The sequence below is a fragment of the Octopus sinensis genome, linkage group LG1 (genome assembly GCF_006345805.1).
Source record: "Octopus sinensis linkage group LG1, ASM634580v1, whole genome shotgun sequence".
NCBI classification, from domain to species: Eukaryota; Metazoa; Mollusca; class Cephalopoda; order Octopoda; family Octopodidae; genus Octopus; species Octopus sinensis.
Genome location: NC_042997.1, coordinates 211,365,504 through 211,384,875, shown reverse-complemented (window position 1 = coordinate 211,384,875; position 19,372 = coordinate 211,365,504). Strand labels below are relative to the sequence as shown.

The following is a 19,372-nucleotide window of genomic DNA, read 5'->3' as shown; positions in this document are numbered from 1 at the left end:
TGACCCTGTTGACATCCATTTTGAAGGAAGTGAGGAGTTCCCTAATGTAAAGGAAGAAAACTCTAATCTCTTTTTTTTGTTGTTTATTACCCCCTGTGGCAGCCAGCACTTTATTTCATTGACCACAAATGAATGGACAAAGTTGACCAGGGGAAGATTTGAACTCAGAGTATCAAGAGAAGGAGCAAATATCTCAAAGCGTTTTGTCCAGTGCTCTAACGATTGTGCCATTCCACCAACTTGTGCATAATGTATCTTGGACTGCATTATTTAAAGTGCCATCCCTTTTGTTTCGAAGATGGCATGTTGCAATTTGAGGAAGACTTAGCTGCTGTTTTTTGCAAATCAAATGACCATTGCTTTTACAGCTCTTACCACTTCTAACCATTCTTTTGCGAAATATGGCTGGAACTTGCTAACTATCAGATAAACTGAAGCAGTTAGAATTATATGCTTTGTGCAATCTTGGCAGAATGGTCGCAGTATAAAGAATACAGCATATAAAAGCATGGCTTTATATATAGCCATCTTCATGGTGTCTGTGAGAAAACAATGTTAGCTTAACACTATCGTTACTGTATTTATTTTGAGATGCTCTGTGTTTCTTTCAGTTACTTTAAATATAACAAAGAATTTAGTAGAATAACTTCGTTACCATTAAGCTAGTGTTAGGAACATAAATTGTGACTAAAGTTTGGTGGAAGATTTTAATTCAAAACTTTTGAAAACAAGACATTTGTACTCAGAGCCAGAGCCGGTTTCAGCCGTGTTGGTATCAAAAGGGTTAAGAATTGTTTCTCTGTTATATATTTTAACTCTTTTCTTAGCATATTTCTGTTGAGATGCTCTGTGTTTCTTTCAATTAATTTTAAATATAACAAAGAATTTAGTAAAATAACGTAGTCATCATTAAGCTAGTGTCAGGAACATAAATTGTGACTAAGCTTTGGTGGAAGATTTTAATTCAAAACTTTTGAAAACAAGACTTCAGTACTCCAGAGCTGGAGGCGGTTTCAGCCAGGTTGGTATCAAAAGGGCTAAGAATTGTTACTCTATTATATATTTTAACTCCTTTCTTACCATATTTCTGTTGAGATGCTCTGTGTTTCTTTCAATTACTTTTATATATAACAAAGAATTTAGTAAAATAACTTCATCATCATTCAGCTAGTGTTAGGAACATAAATTGTGACTAAGATTTGGTGGAAGATTTTAATTCAAAACTTATGAAAACAAGACTCTAGTACTCAATTTCAGCCGGGTTGGTAACGAAAGGGTTAATGGACTACTATAGTTAATTTCGTTAATAATATCCAGATAATAAAAATGTTGATGATGTAATGTGTAATTAACTAAAATATTCTAACGATTAATCAACTAAGATATTGTAATGGTTAATTAACTATGTCTTTTTATTCACTTTTCAGTTATTCAACGAAGATCTCTTTGCTGCGTTTAATGAAAGGGTTCAGTCGAAGCCTCAACAAAATCTCTTCCATTCCGATACCAACTGTGAGTCAGATTTACTTATTCCTACATGGAAATGGATCTTGTTGCATTAAGAATAATAATGGATAAAGTTTACAATTAATTGTTCATCATGATTCATCATCATCATCGTTTAACATCTGCTTTCCATGCTGGCATGGGTTGGACGGTTTGACTGAGGGCTGGCGAACCAGTAGGCTGCACCAGGATTCAATCTGATCTGGCAATGTTTCTACAGCTGGATGCCCTTCTTAATGCCAACCACTCCTAGAGTGTTGTGGGTCCTTTTTACAGGCCACCAGCATGAGGGCCAGTCAAGGGGCACTGGCATCGACCATGTTTGGATGGTGCTTTTTACATGTCACTGGCACGGGGAGCCAGTCAGATGGCACTGGCATTGGCCACAACTACAATTTCCATTTTGATTTTGATTGATACAAGTATTTGTTGGTTGTATGCATAGAGATTTGCTTTTCTTTAGTCCTGCAGTTTTGGGTTCAGTCCCAGAATGTGGCACCATGAGCTGGTGTTTTCTGTTGTAGCACTGCCTGACCAATGGCCTTGTGAGTGAAATTGTAGATAGAAATTGTATGGAAGTCTGTCATATATTTATATACACACACCCAGTGATACCTGTGCTGGTAGCACGTGAAAAGCACCAGTCAAGCGTGACTGATGCTTGTGCTGCTTGACTGACACCCATGCCAGTGGCACATAATAAGCACCATTTGAGCATGGCCTGATTGGCTCCTGTGCCAGTGACATGTAAAACTCACTTACTACACTCTCAGAGTAGTTGGCATTAGGAAGGGCATCCAGCTGTAGAAATGTGCCAATACAGATAATGGAACCTGATGCAGACCTCTGGCATTTCCAGCTCTGGTCAAACCGTCCAACCCATGCCAGCAGGGAAAACTGGCATTGAATGATGATGGTGATGAAGCATTAGATTGTAGGTTTGATTCCTGAACCAGGCAGCTCAAAAAATACATCTGACATTTTTGTGAGCCATTTCTACTAGAATATGGTTTTACACTCTGATGTATATTCTGCTTGTAATACAACCTGTTTACAAATAGATTTGATCTCAAACAAGAACTAAAGCCACTTTCTTTTCAATGGTGTATGTACATTATATATGGCACACAGATGCCTCTGAGTTTGTTGAGTTTACACAACGGAATGTTTCTAAACATTCCTCTGCTGCATTGTTTCATAAGTGTCTACCTCTTCTCTCTAGAACTTTTGTTAACACTTGGCTCCCTTTGAAACCCATCTTGGTTCGTTTCATGTCAGCTGTAAAACAGGATCATTGTCTGCTATTTTATGCAACAAGAGCACCTGAGTGGCTGTGTGGTAAGTAGCTTGCTTACCAACCACATGGTTCTGGGTTCAGTTCCATTGTGTGATACCTTGGGCAATTGTCTTCTCTAGTCTCAGGCTGACCAAAATCATGTGAGTGGATTTGGTAGCCAGAAACTGAAAGAAGCCCATCATATATATATATATGTGTGTGTGTATATATATATTTATTTATTTATATATATACATATATATTTATATATATATATATATATATATATATATATATATATATATATGTGCCGGTGGCACGTAAAAAGCACCATCCGTCCGTGGCCATTTGCCAGCTCTGTCTGGCACCTGTGCGGGTGGCACGTAAAAGCACCCACTACACTCACGGAGTGGTTGGCGTTAGGAAGGGCATCCAGCCGTAGAAACACTGCCAGATCAGACTGGGCCTGATGCAGCCTTCTGGCTTCACAGACCCCAGTTGAACCGTCCAACCCATGCTAGCATGGAAAGCGGACGCTAAATGATGATGATGATGATATATACATATATATTTATACACAAATATGAGAGAGAATCCACTATGTGGACGCTCTTATGCTAAAAATAGATCTGCAAAGGGACTCAACCACTAAGAATTGTTCTCGAGAAAAATTTAGCACACTATGAAATGTAAGCGAGCAGGACAAATGAAAAATAAGAAAAATATAGATTAACCCCAGACAATTGTTTCACTGTTAATAAATTATGCAATTTTACTTACACAATAAATCCACAAAAACAAAAGGGTTTATAGGACTGCAAAAGAAGTGCTCAAATATTAATGAGACGAAGATAAAGAAGCATTGGTTACAGAACAAACATTAAATACGAGTCAATTTGAGTGTTTTTTAGGATTCTGAAGGAGAACTTCCCAAAGAATCATAAATTCTACAGCATTTGCAATAAGTCTTCTATGAGATTCTCTTACTCAGTAATGCCATCTTTGGCCTCCATTATTGCATCTGTTAATAGAAGCAAGTTCAATGGGCAAAGGGCCCTGGAGGCATTCTTCTGGTGGAAATTTTGCTCTGTGTGTCTATCCTGTTTTATGTTCATCTTGATGAGAGGGTCATCGCTGTGATGCACCTTAGTGCAATTGAAACACAGTGGTCAACTCCCAAAATGTGTGTCAATTTGACCTGTGAAAATCTGTTTATTTGGACGTACTTGTGTGAGGGGAGTAAAAAGACTTTTTTCAAATATTAAAAAAAATATCTTTAATTGTTTGATAATTAGTCATTGGACATTTATTTTATATTTTGTCTGTTAGTTTTTTGGTTGTTTATATTTTTGATAAGCCGTTCTATTTGTATTTTATTCAATTATATATTTTTACCTTCTTTGTTTTTATGTGTATGTATTATCTTTTTAGGAGTTTGAAAACCATGGTGATAATTATATGTGATTAAATATTTATATGTGATTACAGGCGCAGGAGTGGCTGTGTGGTAAGTAGCTTGCCTACCAACCACATGGTTCCGGGTTCAGTCCCACTGCATGACTGACACCTTGGGCAAGTGTCTTCTATATAGCCTCGGGCCGACCAAAGCCTTGTGAGTGGATTTGGTAGACGGAAACTGAAAAAAGCCTGTCGTATATGTGTATATATATATATATATATATGTGTATATATATATATATATATATATATATATATATATATATATATATATGTGCGTGTATGTTTGTGTTTGTCCCCCTAGCATCACTTGACAACTGATGTTGGTGTGTTTATGTGTCCGTCACTTAGCGGTTCGGCAAAAGAGACCGATAGAATAAGTACTGGGCTTACGAGTTGCTTGACTAAAGGCGGTGCTCCAGCATGGCCGCAGTCAAATGACTGAAACAAGTAAAAGAGAAAATGTTTGCAGTATGGTGTTATATATAAAGCCATTGACTCCAAGTGCTGGGCTCACAAAGAATAAGTCCTGGTGTGGGTTTGTTCGATTAAAGGTGGTGCTCCAGTATGGCTGCAGTCAAATGACTGAAGCAAGTAAAAGAGCAAAGAATCTGTGCCATAGCCAATAGAACCGTTCAACAAAGTTTCAACTGACATGAATTCTCTTTTTCTTTATATTTTTATAGATTTTGGAGAGAAGGATGAAAGCAATGGTGATTGTAAACAAAATAAGGATTTAATCTCTCACAAACCTTTGATTACGAAGAATGATTGGGATTCTTCGTGTTTATCGTCGCCACCGAATTATGATACGAATGAGTCGAACCACCATAAAAATGAGTCGAATCAACCAAAAAGTGAATCTAATCAGCATAATTCCAAAGATTTTTTGTGTCAAATGTCTTTGAATAAAGAGTCTGACAGTGGTGATGAAGATAGTGATTGGGATTCCCCTGCTAATTCTACCAATTTACCAAAAACAGATGTTACTGGTGCCAGGCTTAACACCACAACAACCAATATGACATCAATAAAAGTCGATCAAGAAGAGGTTGGTCCAAGAAGAGGTTGCTTCTTCTCTTTTGTTCAGCTTTTATTGTTTTATTTCATATCTTCTTCTTTTTTTTTTTACAACTTTCAAGAGAATTTATTAATAAGCTTAATTGTTCCTGGTAATAATTATGAAAGTCATTCTATCTGCCAAGAACCGGCTCTAACCAGATTATGGCAATAATATTACAGTATGGCTATACAGTAAGAGGGGGGAAGATTAATGGGAACGAACCATGATCATCTCCACCTGCATTTTACATTGATCACCCTCAACCTCACATCATCATCACCATTATCTCTCTCTCTCTCTGACTCTCATCCTCTCTCATCTTTCCCTTGTCCACCATATCACTCTTACAATTCTACCGCTGCTCACCCTCCCACACCTTTTTCTGCACTGTCACTTATCTCCTACTCCTCCCCCAACTCATGTGTGTCATTGGTTACCCACTGCCCCTCATCCACCCCTCTATCTTCTTCTCAGTCTCTACAGTTGTCACCTCCTTTTCCTTACCTTCCTTGCTTATCATCCTTCAACACTTGTCCTTCAGTATATTTATCTTCTCACCCGTTCCCTATCTCTCATCCTCCCATGCACTCCTGCAACCGCTACCCACCATGTATCTATTTACCTCATACCTTAAGGGTCCAACCTGACACCTCACCACCCCTATTTTTATCTCTCTTTCCAGCACAATTCCTAGACATTCCCACCCACTCTTCTACGATGTCACTAGCCATGTACCTCCTCTACAGCAAGAACCCTGTTCTGTTCTGACCCCTCTTCACACACTTTAATCCCTCATCTCATACCCTAAAGCTGCCTTACTTTCTACTGTTGGCCCTCTCAGTTAAAAGAGATCTTAGTCCTGCTTATTACCTGGTGACCTCACTAGTGCTGGTGCCATGAAGAAGAGCACCCGGTCCATTCTGTAAAGTGGCAGGCATTTGGAAAGGCATCCAGCCATAGAAATGATGCCAAAGCAGGTATTGCAGCATGATGTAGTCTTCAGATCTGTCAGATCATCCAACCAATGCCACAATGGAAGAAGACAGATTTTCAACGATGATGATGATGATTTCCTCCAGACTTTTTACTTCATAATGTTTTTTTTTGTTTTTACTTTTATGTCTTATTTTGAAAGTTTTATGTTTAATATAGTTTAATTTTCCTTTTCCCACAATTTTGCTTTGGTTATCTTTCATACCTTGAATTCTGGTTTATTACCATTCACCTGTCATCAGAATTATTTACAAAGATTTTGTCTGAGACTAAACCATTTCCCAGATAAAAGAACCAACCATTTCTTTTATTATTTATTTCCCTTATTCCATGTGTTTCTGGGTTCTGCATGTTGTTCCATTGTGCAAGATTTCCGAAATCTTTTGAAAACAATAAACCATAACAATTAACTTTAACTTTACTAACATTGAATGAGCTGCCTTTTTTTTTGTTTTTTTTTTTACATGTTTCTATAATAATTGAACTTTCTAATTAGTCTTGCACTCTGCCTGGATTCATTTATATATTGTTATTAAATTAAATGTTTAATTAATGACAATGGTAAAACTAACTTTGATTCTATACATTTCTTTTTTTTATGAAACAGGATTTATTGTTGTTGCGAACAAGGTGGTGGAGGATTCAAAAGTCTGTTTAGCATTTATATAAACTGGCAAACAGTTGAGCTTAATGCATGCCATCTCTGTCTGTCTGTCACCCTTACTGCATTCATTAAACTTCACAGGGATTTCAGGACAGCTTGTCCACTTCTTTCCCATACTCCTTTAGCCACCACCCAGTCTCTATGCCGGACACCTGAACTAAGTATACCTGCCACCAAGATTACCGTTATATTAACTCATTCTTAGGGTAAGAATGGGTCTCTCGTCTTTTCTTTACGTATATGAATGCGTGTGTGTGTGTAGGTCTATGTATTCCAGCACCGTCCGCTCGTGGCCGTTTGCCAGCTCTGTCTGGCAACCGTGTCGGTGGCACGTAAAAGCACCATCCGTTCGTGTCCGTTGCCAGCCTCGGCTGGCCCCCGTGCCGGTGACACGTAAAAGCACCGTCCGTTCGTGGCCGGTTGCCAGCTCTGTCTGGCCCCGTGTCGGTGGCATGTAAAAGCACCATCCGTTCGTGTCCGTTGCCAGCATCGCCTGGCCCTGTGCCGGTGACACGTAAAAGCACCCTCCGTTCGTGGCCGTTCGCCAGCTCTGTCTGGCACCTGTGCAGGTGGCATGTAAAAAGCACCCACTACACTCGCGGAGTGGTTGGCGTTAGGAAGGGCATCCAGCCGTAGAAACACTGCCAGATCTGACTGGGCCTGACGAAGCCTTCCAGCTTCACAGACCCCAGTTGACCCGTCCAACCCATGCTAGCATGGAAAGCGGACGCTAAACGATGATGATGATGATGATGATGTTGTTGTGTGCTTGAATTCAGCTCCGGAACCTCAAATGGAGAATCCCTGACTTGTCTTATAACTGTTCACCTTTTGTTCCAATCCATTGAATCTGGAAAATGCTAATCTCTCTGCTCTTTTCTTTGTTGAGGAATCCAAGTAGTTTTATTGTTTCTATACAAATTTGTTGTTATATAGCTTGGTGCCCATATGATAAGAGGAACAAACGATTATCTGGACCCTAATCTGCAGGTTTCTCTCAGTTCTGAGTTGTGTCTACAAGGGTGCATTGAGCATGGAAAACAAGCAGGATAGGCATGCGTGGTGCATGAATGTGACTGTGTCAACATGTATGCATATGAACAATGTGTGCAGATGCGTGTGCAAGGCCAGGCTATGAGGAAAGGTGTAGGCAACAATACAAACATTTTCAAAGAGAACGAAAAAAAGTACATGCAAAATATGAATAATAATAAAGTACATGCAAAATATGAATAATAATAAAGTACATGCAAAAAGATATGCACATGAATTAAGCTGTTTTAGTGAAATGAGTCGTCGCAGAATTTGTGCATTGCGCAATGGCCCAGTGGTTAGGGCAGCGGACTCGCGGTCATAGGATCGCGGTTTCGATTCCCAGACCGGGCGTTGTGAGTGTTTATTGAGCGAAAACACCTAAAGCTCCACGAGGCTCCGGCAGGGGATGGTGGTGATCCCTGCTGTACTCTTTCACCACAACTTTCTCTCACTCTTACTTCCTGTTTCTGTTGTACCTGTATTTCAAAGGGGCCGGCCTTGTCACTCTCTGTGTCACGCTGAATATCCCCGAGAACTACGTTAAGGGTACACGTGTCTGTGGAGTGCTCAGCCACTTACACGTTAATTTCACGAGCAGGCTGTTCCGTTGATTCGGATCAACCGGAACCCTCGTCGTCGTAACCGACGGAGTGCTTCCATGTGCAGAACGTGTGACTCGTAGACAAATGAAAGTGTGCAGTGCAAACGACAATAGAAAAGCGAAAATAGCAAACTTAGCTGGAAATAGTGTCCTTTGTTAAAAGTCTACAGCTGAAAGTGAAAAGATGTGCATGCAAACAAAAAGTTGTTGAAAGTCTATGTGAGAGTTTACGTACGAGCGAAGCTTCATAGACAGTGCAGGGTTTGTACGTCAGGACGAGACGAAAAGCGTGAGTGTGCCGAAAACGTTGTTTGTGCCGGCTTCCGTAATTTCTTCCAGTTAGTTTCTGGGCACGAAGCTGTGAAAACGTTGCACGTATAGGCTTTCATGGTCGGCAAATACCTTGTGCGTCGGCAGTGTTGCATTGTTGTGAAGTGCATCATTGATTGCATCGCAATATAGCGCTTTTTGCAGTAGGTCGATGGAGGGTGCATCTTGGTGGTGACGAATTCTTTTTCTTTGGTTCAGCGACTGTTGATACTCTAGTTCTTTAGTTCGAATCAGTTAAAATGCAGCGGCATGTAGCATCGGAAGGTAGCGATTCTCTTTCCACGGGTTCACCAAGTTGTGACGATAAAGTTTTTAGTTTTTGTAGCTTGTTATGGTGCAACATTGGGGTTGCCAGTTCGTAACGGCTGGTTCTTAGGAAGGCTGCAATGCTCTCGTTCGAGGGTCACCAATTGTAATGGCAGAGATTGATTAGTAAACAATATGGTATTGGTGTTGGAGTCAACAATTGTAATGATAAAAAGTTGTTTGGTAAACATTATGATGATGATGTTGGAGTGAGCTGTTGTGACGATAATTATTTGTTGTTATGACAGCATACTGTAAGATGTGAAAGATGGACAATGCATGAAGTTTTAAGAAAGTATTTATTTACCGTTACGTTACAATACCTAGCCTCGACAGGCAGGTTTTGACACATCCAAAAGCATGTGAAGTAAAGTTTGTGATTGTGTCCTCTTCATTGATTAGTAGTAAATACAGAGAGAGATAGACTGATGTTGTAAGAGAACAGAATTGGAGCTAGTGAGAGAGTGTGGGAAGTTGTCTTTCTTTTTCCTCTGGCCATATTGTCTGACAGTCAACTTCATTTCTCTCGCTGACCATTATCTTTAGTAGCTACATTCCTTGTGATCATGATTCTAGCAGTCCTTTCCTTAACTAATTGAGTTGTCACAAGCTGCCTCGTTCAGCTGTCGACAAGTGACTAACTCCGTTGAGTCGTCACGACTGTGACTAACTGATTTTTGCTTGGGATGTGCTTGCTTATATAAGGATCCAGAAGGATAGATACATCATTGAGAACAACAGATTTAGTTGGTGGTCTTGTTATCTCTATTCTAGCTTTTGGTGAAGTTGAAGAGGTTAGAAAGGGTCAAATGGTGAAGACATTATTTCGGCCTAGCTAAAAGGCATCTGAAAAATGTAAAACTGTTCCCATCGTGGGAACAGTTCTGTCGCAGTGTTAATTTTCAGACTACTCTGTTAAATGTAATAAATTTTCACTCAAATTGTTTTTAATTAATCATGCGTTAGCTTATAGCTCTGAGATTTCAATGTCAATGTAGGTTAAGAGTGAGAGGCTAGTATCGCCCATTTGAATATAAAATATGTAGAATATTTGGGCCGGAAACGGCCAGTTTAAACACTAAATGCTTAATATTAATTCTGGTAATTGTAGGTGTAAATCTGTAGATACGTATCCTATTGCATTTATGATGCTGGGTGCAAATGAGAATTTCTAGTCAGAGTACAAGAGCTGTAGATTCCACATTAACCGTTCCCTTTTTCTTGGAATTGTGTGTTTCTTGGAATTCCGATAAAATAGGGAAGAAAGTATTAAAAATATATGGAAATAGAATTGTGAGAAAGAAAGGAATGAAATTTATATCATTTCAATGTTAAAGGATCTTTGAATCACCTTGTGTATTGGTGGAATGGTGAAAGAGGTTAAAACATGGATTTACTGCACCATGGAATGGATTAGGACTGATGAAATAGGTACCACTACCCATCAACCCCCACCACATACTATCACAACCACCACCAACCCTCCATCCTCTTCCCACCATAACCACCACAACCATCACCCACCACCATCAACCCTCACCACCACAACAACTCCACCAACCCCCACCACCTGCCAAAACTTCTACCAACCCCCAATAGTCTCCACAATCAACCCCCTCCCATCATCCATCACCCCCACCACCCACCAGCACAACCCCTTGCCACCCACCATTACTTAAGAGCTTTGTTAAATGTTGAAATGAATGGAAGGTGTTGATAAAGTGTGTGTAATCTTCAGTATTTACAGCGAACGTCGTCCTTGAGACGGATGAGCTCGGCAGCAAAGAACTTGGATATGGCAGCAAGTAAAATTATTGCTTGTTCCAGCCAACCGTCTGATTACCTTATTGAATCATCAGGTTTGTACAAGAATGCTTATGAAGAATTTGTTAGCAGCGTAGGACTTGTTGCTGATATGACTCCCGACCTAACTGCCAAGACACAAATTATGGAGAAACTGGACAGCATCTCTGATGTCTCGAGCCGTTTGCTTCTGGTTGCCAATGCTGTCTCCACGGACCAAACTGACCACAGTGCAAAGAACAAACTCTCAGGTGCAGCAAGGTAGGAATTCAGTTTGGTTTTACTGTTAATTTTGTTCTTTTGGTGGAATTCGTTATGTGTCACATGTTAACCCTTTCGTTACCGAATTTCTTTTGAGATGCTCTGTTTTTCTTTCAATTAATTTTAGATATAACAAAGAATTTAGTAAAATAACTTCGTCATCATTAAGATAGTGTCAGGAACATAAATTGTGACTAAGGTTTGGTGGAAGATTTTAATTCAAAACTTATGAAAACAAGACATTTTTTACTAAAGAGCCAGAGCCGGTTTCAGCCAGGTTGGTAACGAAAGGGTTAAACAATCACAAGACAATGATTCAGGAAGTGAGTTGGCAGAATCGTTAGCGCTCGGGGCCAAAAACCTTAGTGGCATACCATCTGTCTTTACGTTTTGCATTCTGTTTCCACCAAGTTCATCTTTACCTTTCATCCTGTCAGGGTCAATATACTAAGTACCAGTTATAAACTAGCATTGCTCATACTGCCCATTTAACACCTATATACATGTGTCCCCAAAAATTTGACATCATTTCGTCCAAATTGTCTCAAATTTGGCGCAGGAGTGACTGTGTGGTAAGTAGCTTGCTAACCAACCACATGGTTCCGGGTTCAGTCCCACTGCGTGGCATCTTGGGCAAGTGCCTTCTGCTATAGCCCCGGGCCGACCAATGTCTTGTGAGTGCATTTGGTTGACAGAAACTGAAAGAAGCCTGTTGTATATATGTATATATATGTATATGTTTGTGTGTCTGTGATTGTCTCCTTAGCATTGCTTGACAACCGATGCTGGTGTGTTTACGTCCCCGTCACTTAGCGGTTCGGCAAAAGAGACCAATAGAATAAGTACTGGGCTTACAAAGAATAAGTCCTGGGGTCAATTTGCTCGACTAAAGGCGGTGCTCCAGCATGGCCGCAGTCAAATGACTGAAACAAGTAAAAGAGTATGTCTAGAATTCAATCCATTTTTAAAATATGATCTTTTGTAGGTTTTTCTTTTCAAGATTAGACATGCCATTTACTGTAACAAAAAAGGCGTCTTGTGTATCGAAGCATGCCCAAACTCCGTCAAATGCGAATGTGCAACGTGTATTTGTTAGATTTCATAAGCAAATACCAAGAGGGAAGTATATTTAGATGTGGCACAAGAAGCTTCAAGAGGAAGGCTGTTTGTGTTGGAAAAAAGGATCTGGACAGCCAGGAGTTTCGGAAGAGATGATCAACCAACTTTGGAAAATGTTTAGTCGGAGTCCAAAGAAATTGCCAGATCGGTATGGAGCCGGTGCAGCCTGCTGGCTCACCACCCCTCAGTCAAACCGTCCGACCTATGCCAGCATGGAAAGTGGACGTTAAACGACGACGAGGATGATGACGATGATGATATATACACGTGCACGTATATATATTATATGTATTGTAGTGTGTGAGCCCTGTGCTGGTAGCATGTAAAATGCACCATCCGAATGTGGCCAATACCTGTTCCGCTTTGTCTGGATTCCATCCATGCCAGTGGCACGTAAAAAGCACTCACTACACTCTTGGAGTGGTTGGTGTTAGGAAGGGCATCCAGCTGTAGAAACTCTGTCAGATCAGATTGGAACCTGGTGCACCCTCCTGGCTTGCCAGACCCCAGTCGAACCGCCCGACCCATGCCAGCCTGGAAAGCGGACGTTAAACGATGATGATGTATGTGTAAATTGTGGATAGTAAATTTTCAACACGGTAAAGTGGAAGAGGATTTGTAATTTAAGCGCAGAAAATGGGTTCCAAATTTTGAAAATTAAGGCAAGATTTTTGAAGTTGAAAAAAATTTCTCATTTTTACGTATTTTTGCCTTTTATTTTTTATTGTTTATAGTTTTCATTTTTTCTGAAAGAAATTTACAGCTACATGTAGCCCATGTTTAGAACTTTCATTTGCAAGGTCAATCGTTGAAAAATTCCCCAAATAAGTACTAAATTTAACAAAGAAATCTTTTTATTCCTTATTTTTAATTGCTCAGATAGTGGCACGTACAAAAATTAAGGGTACTTTCCGTTGTCACTGCCTGATATTTATGATTGATCTTTCAAAATATTTTCTTTCTCAACATACTCCAAGTTCTTTTGCCTTTCATAAATGGGAGAGAGAAATATAGAGAGTAAGAAAAAGTGAGGGAGAGTCCGAGAGAAAGGAAGAGTAAGAGAGTGGGAAAGTGAGGGAGAAAGGAGAGAGAAACAAAGAGGGAAAATGTGGTGGTCATTCAAATAACCCTTTTGTCTTAATAATGTCAATCACACAGTAATTTCCCTTTGTTGTAACGGTCATTTTCCTAGCAATTTTTTTCAATGGCCCGATAACTGAAGAGATGCTGGCATGGGTTTCCACCACAACATCCAAAACTCAGAGTTTTATCATGACTGCTGAATAATTGCCACATACCAGTGCCGGTGGCATGTAAGAGAACCATCCGAACGTGGCCGTAGCCAGCGCCGCCCGACTGGCCTCCGTGCTGGTGGCACGTAAAAAGCACCATCCGACCGTGGCCGTTTGCCAGCCTCCCCTGGCCCCTGTGCCGGTGGCACGTAAAAAGCACCCGCTACACTCACGGAGTGGTTGGCGTTAGGAAGGGCATCCAGCTGTAGAAACACTGCCAGATCAGACTGGAGCCTGGTGCAGCCTTCAGGCTTCCCAGACCCCAGTTGAACCGTCCAACCCATGCCAGCATGGAAAGCGGACGTTAAATGATGATGATGATGATGATTTGCAGTTTGTTGTTGTTGTTGTTACAGATTTGTCACCGAATGCATTGACCAACTGATCAATGTTTGTTCTGGAATTGAAACGGAGGAAGAGGTTGAAGAGAATAATGGAGGGGAGTCTCAGGTGAGTTGTTTGCCTTCCAAAAGCCTCTCCTTTCAGCTATTGATGGTGGTGGTGGTGGTGGTGGTGGGTCTGAGCTAACACTAAAAATATCAAAATATTTAAGAATGTTTTAAACAATTTCATTACAAAGAAAATTGTCTGAATATCAATATTCCGGCAGGAGTTACTGTGTATTTAAGAAGAACACTTGTGTGTGTGTGTGTGTGTGTGTAGTGGCATGTAGCCTAGGGGTAAGGGTACTGCACTCCTGAAAACCACAAGATTGTGGTTCTCAATTCTTAGCCTGGCAGTGCAGTGTTCTCAAGTGAAACATTTCGTTTCCTGTCGGTCCAGTCCACTCGGCTGTAAATGGAGCCCCCTGTGGCAAACTGGTTTTTCCTTTTAAGCTGAACATTGGTCTGCTCACTTAGGAAAGCTGAAATAATGCAAGGAAGCGCATTGTGACTGGCGGTGTATACCAGCATCTGATAGTCTGGTTGATCCAGTGACATCATATATCTGTGTGTCCGTTATGGCCAGCAAGTGAACAAATAGGCGCAGGAGTGGCTGTGTGGTAAGTAGCTTGCTAACCAACCACATGGTTCCGGGTTCAGTCCCACTGCGTGGCACCTTGGGCAAGTGTCTTCTGCTATAGCCCCGGGCCGACCAATGCCTTGTGAGTGGATTTGGTAGACGGAAACTGGAAGAAGCCTGTCGTATATATGTATATATATATATATGTATGTGTTTGTGTGTCTGTGTTTGTCCCCCTAGCATTGCTTAACAACCGATGCTGGTGTGTTTACGTTCCTGTCACTTAGCAGTTTGGCAAAAAGAGACCGATAGAATAAGTGCTGGGCTTACAAAGAATAAGTCCCGGGGTCGATTTGCTCGAATAAAGGCGGTGCTCCAGCATGGCCGCAGTCAAATGACTGAAACAAGTAAAAGAGTAAAGAGTAAATAAGGCTGGCAGACAGGAACCGCTCCTTGCGCAGGTAAAAAGACGAGGGCTTGCCCTGGTACGCTCATGTCTCCTGCTACAACTTCCTGTGCTGAACCCTTCTTCAGGGCAGAGGAAGGACGAAAGACTGAGAAAATGCTGGTTTGACAACATCAAGGACTGGACACTCTCACCCTGCGACCCTGCACGACAGAGAACAGAGGCCCCGCAGTGACAGCTGACCACGAAAGTGTCGAGAGTGGAATCCCAATGACTGGGTGAATCCATTAAGGGATCTCGATGACTGATGATTGATGAGTAATGTTGTTCAACATCTGTCCCTCAATTCTCCATCATACCACATGGCATATATGGTGGTGTCATGAAATATGGAGAAGTTCAGTTGTTCTTTCTATGTTTTCCCCCTTTATATTCTTGTATCTTTTACTTGTATCAGTCATTAGATTGCGGCCATGCTGGGGCACTGCCTTGAAGAGTTTTTAGTTGAATGAACTGACCCCAGTATTTTTTTAAAGCCTGGTACCTATTTTGTCAGTTCTTTTTGCTAAACTGCTAAGTTAGGAGACATAAACACACCACTGCCGGTTGTGAAGGAGCGGTGGGGGACAAACATATAAGTTAAGTTAAGTTAATTTTTTGGCTCAAAAAGCAAAAGCAAGGCCATGTAGGGGGACACACATGCATACAATGGGCTTCTTTCAGTTTCCATCTACCAAATCCACTCACAAGGATTTGGTTGGACAGAGGCTATAGTAGAAGACATTTGCCCAAGGTACCATACAGTGGGACTGAACCCAGAACTTTGCAGTTGGAAAGTAAGTTTCTTACCACAAAGCTGCAGCTATTCTTACTAATTGAAACCAACACATATGCATTTCAGAGAGACGTTATTGTCAATCATTTAGTAATTCCAACCAATCTGTTCCTTATTAACCCTTTTTATAGCACCCACCTGAGACCACCCCTGCTTCTTGGACTCAAACATCTTGTTCTAAAACAATCTAAATTTTCCAAGCACCAGCCTAATAAGGACAAAATTATTGTATCATATTCTTAATTTAAAAAAAAATTAATTGAAACAAAGGTTGTATGTTTCAGCGGAAATATGGTAATGAAAGGGTTAGTTAACAGTGAAGCCCATCGTCAGCCAGGTTGAGGGAAGTGAGGCAGAGTTTTGTGCCTTGTCTTTGTAACACAAAGCCTGTAGCAAGATGGAACACATGTCCATGTGGTTGGCAGCTTCCTTTGAAATTTCCTTGAAAATTACAATTAAAATATATATTTCTTTACTACCCACAAGGGGCCAAACACAGAGGGGACAAACAAGGATAGACAAACAGATTAAGTTGATTATATCGACTCCAGTCCGTAACTGGTACTTATTTAATCGACCCCGAAAGGATGAAAGGCTAAGTCGACCTCGGCGGAATTTGAACTCAGAGCGTAACGGCAGACGAAATACGGCTACGCATTTCGCCCGGTGTGCTAACGGTTCTGCCAGCTCATCGTTGCCAGTGCCGCTGGACTGGCTCCTGTGCAAGTGGCATGTAAAAAACACCATTTGAGCGTGGCTGGCGCCAGTATTGCATGACTGGCCCTCGTGCCAGTGGCACGTAAAAGCACCCACTACACTCTTGGAATGGTTAGTGTTAGGAAAGGCATCCAGCTGTAGAAACACTGCCAGATCAGACTGGAGCCTGATGCAGCCATCTGGCTTGCCAGTCCTCAGTCAAACCGTCCAACCCATGCCAGCATGGAAAACGAACGTTAAATGATGATGATATGCAGTGTCCAAGCTATGGGCTTGTCTCCTCATCCATGATAATTGGAAACATTAAAGTTTTCTCCCTCTCCACATAAATTGTAAACTTCCTTATTCCTACTATTGTTGTTTACTCTCAGTTCAGCCCTGACCCTGTAGATCTGTTATCAAAGATGATCCAGTCATGACCATCCCATCTAGGCAATGTGATTATAACGAATTAAACATGTTTCTCTTTGATATCAATCTCATTATGCTTTATCCTCTTTGATGAATACAATTCAACCAAGGTGACACAATGTTTTAGGGTGGCACAGAGTGGCACACTGATGAAAGAAAGCAGGGCACATGAAAGTCCCCTAATCATCTCTCTCTTGCCTTAATCAAAGGCTACGAACATGGAGCGGAAATATAAACACTTGCCTAAGGTCCTACTGCATGGCCCCTTAGGCAAATGTCTTCCTCTATAGCCCCAGGCTGATCAGAGTTTTGTGAGTGGATTTGAAAGGGGGGAAACTGAAAGCAGCTAATTACACACACACACACACACACACACTTACTAGGACTTGATCCACGATGACTCAGGGTGGGGGAGCCTGATGTTGAAAGACCTGAAACCCCTTAAAAACCCTAGGGTCTTATTAATGATGCATCCCAGAACATGTAAGATGTATGTTGGAACTAATATTATCCTTGGATAAAGGCGGCGAGCTGGCAGAAACGTTAGCACGTCGGGCAAAATGCTTAGCGGTATTTCGTCTGCCGTTATGTTCTGAGTTCAAATTCCGCCGAGGTCGACTTTGCCTTTCATCCTTTCGGGGTCGATTAAATAAGTACCAGTTACGCACTGGGGTCGATATAATTGACTTAATCCATTTGTCTGTCCTTGTTTGTCCTTTCTGTGTTTAGCTCCTTGTAGGTAGTAAAGAAATATAATATTATCCTTGGAGTTAGGGATGGAAATATACATGGAGGGGTTAGAATATTTAAGATACTCCTCATCTTTAAACAAATCTAAAGACACCCCTGCCAAAGTTTAAATGGCACACACGTGTGTGTGTGTATGTGTGTTAATGTTTGTTTTTTACATTCAGTTATAATAAAAATAATTTACATTAATCTGATGGGCTTCTCTATACATTTGCAGGGTACAGATTTATTATTCTGAAACAAGAATGTTGTTGACAGTGACTTCGAAGTGTCGACCAGTTAATCCCAGTGGCAGACTGCAATGCATTGAAGTTAATCTTAAAATCTTATTTTCTCTCAGCAGAGACTATATAAAGTCAAGAATAACTTCAATTCCATTGCAGTCCAACAATGGCTTCACTGGCCAAAATTTGGAAATCACTATCAATAGTATTAATGTTTAAGAAATATAAGTAAATGACCATTTCTTTTGTGTGTGTGTGAAACTGTCTCTTTTACTTGCTTCCACGTGTTTGCTGTAAACAAGTGTCACCCTCATACAAGTGGTGTCGTTCATTTGGTATGTTGCGTGTCACCCTGTTTGGCCATGGGGAAATAGTACCTACACCGGAAACAGACAAGGATTGGTGACAGGAAGAGCGTCCGGCCATTGAAAAGCTAGTCAACCCATGCAAGCATGGAAAAGACTATTTTAAGATGATGGTGGTGATGATGATGATGGTTTAGTGGAATGTAATTAAATCCTGTGCTAATGTTGATTATGTTATTAGACCTTGTGCTCTGGTGAGTTCTGTCTGATTGTCTCTCTCTGATGTATTTGATACGAAACCTTGCTGTAATACCTTTAACGGATTATCTTTGCTTAGCAGGTGAATGAGGGCTTCCTGTTTGTGAGAGATTCTCAGTTATCAAGATCTATGGGTGAACTGCGTCAGAGCTACTTATATGAACCCGATTCAGACGGCAATGTTGTCGAGGAAGAAAACAGTGTTGTGAGTGTTATTTCTAGTCACATGACAGAGCAAGTTGTTACTTTATCTGAAAGCTCTCATCAACTTATACAGGTAGTGTCGTCAGTCTATGCAAGTATAACATGTTTGCAGGAAGTGTCATGAAGTTATACAGGTGTAATGTATATATATATATATATATATATATATAATGTCATTTCCCTATACAGGTGTAATATATACATATAGATAATGTCGTTTCCACATACAGGTGTAATATATATATAGATAATGTCATTTCCCTATACAGGTGTAATATGTATACAGATAATGTCATGGTCATATTCAGGTGTGATATGTATGTGGAAAATGGAAATATTTAGTTAGAAGGAGTATTTCTAGTATTTGTAAGGATGTCTTGAAGAGAAGTCCTTGACTGCAGAGCTGTTCCTACGCCAATGATACACTAAACTTAATTTTGTTTGTGTTACGAATACATTCATACGTAAATGAATAGATTGTTATTAATCCATTTTGTTCACCGATTCCACCCTGAACAGGTGGTGATGTGAGAGGAATTGGTTGTAATCTGGAAGCAGTTCATGAGAGAAAGTATGCCAAATACCAAGAGAT

The 19,372-nt window shown here is 40.6% G+C and overlaps 1 protein-coding gene across 7 annotated transcripts in view; it reads left to right on the top strand.

Annotated features, from left to right (window-relative positions):
• Window positions 1-19,372, top strand: part of LOC115215218 (ankyrin repeat domain-containing protein 26-like) — a 138,229-nt gene that overhangs the window by 43,960 nt on the left and 74,897 nt on the right. For 4 of the 7 annotated variants that reach the window (XM_036509151.1, XM_036509166.1, XM_036509171.1 and 1 more), the window contains 5 exons: window positions 1,428-1,512; window positions 4,927-5,291; window positions 10,971-11,296; window positions 14,064-14,157; window positions 18,656-18,781. In XM_036509151.1, the coding sequence (XP_036365044.1) occupies window positions 1,428-1,512; window positions 4,927-5,291; window positions 10,971-11,296; window positions 14,064-14,157; window positions 18,656-18,781 (996 nt within the window). The remainder of the gene's footprint in view (window positions 1-1,427; window positions 1,513-4,926; window positions 5,292-10,970; window positions 11,297-14,063; window positions 14,158-18,655; window positions 18,782-19,372) is intronic. The other 3 variants (XM_029784437.2, XM_029784465.2, XM_029784474.2) reach the window with 3 other exon arrangements.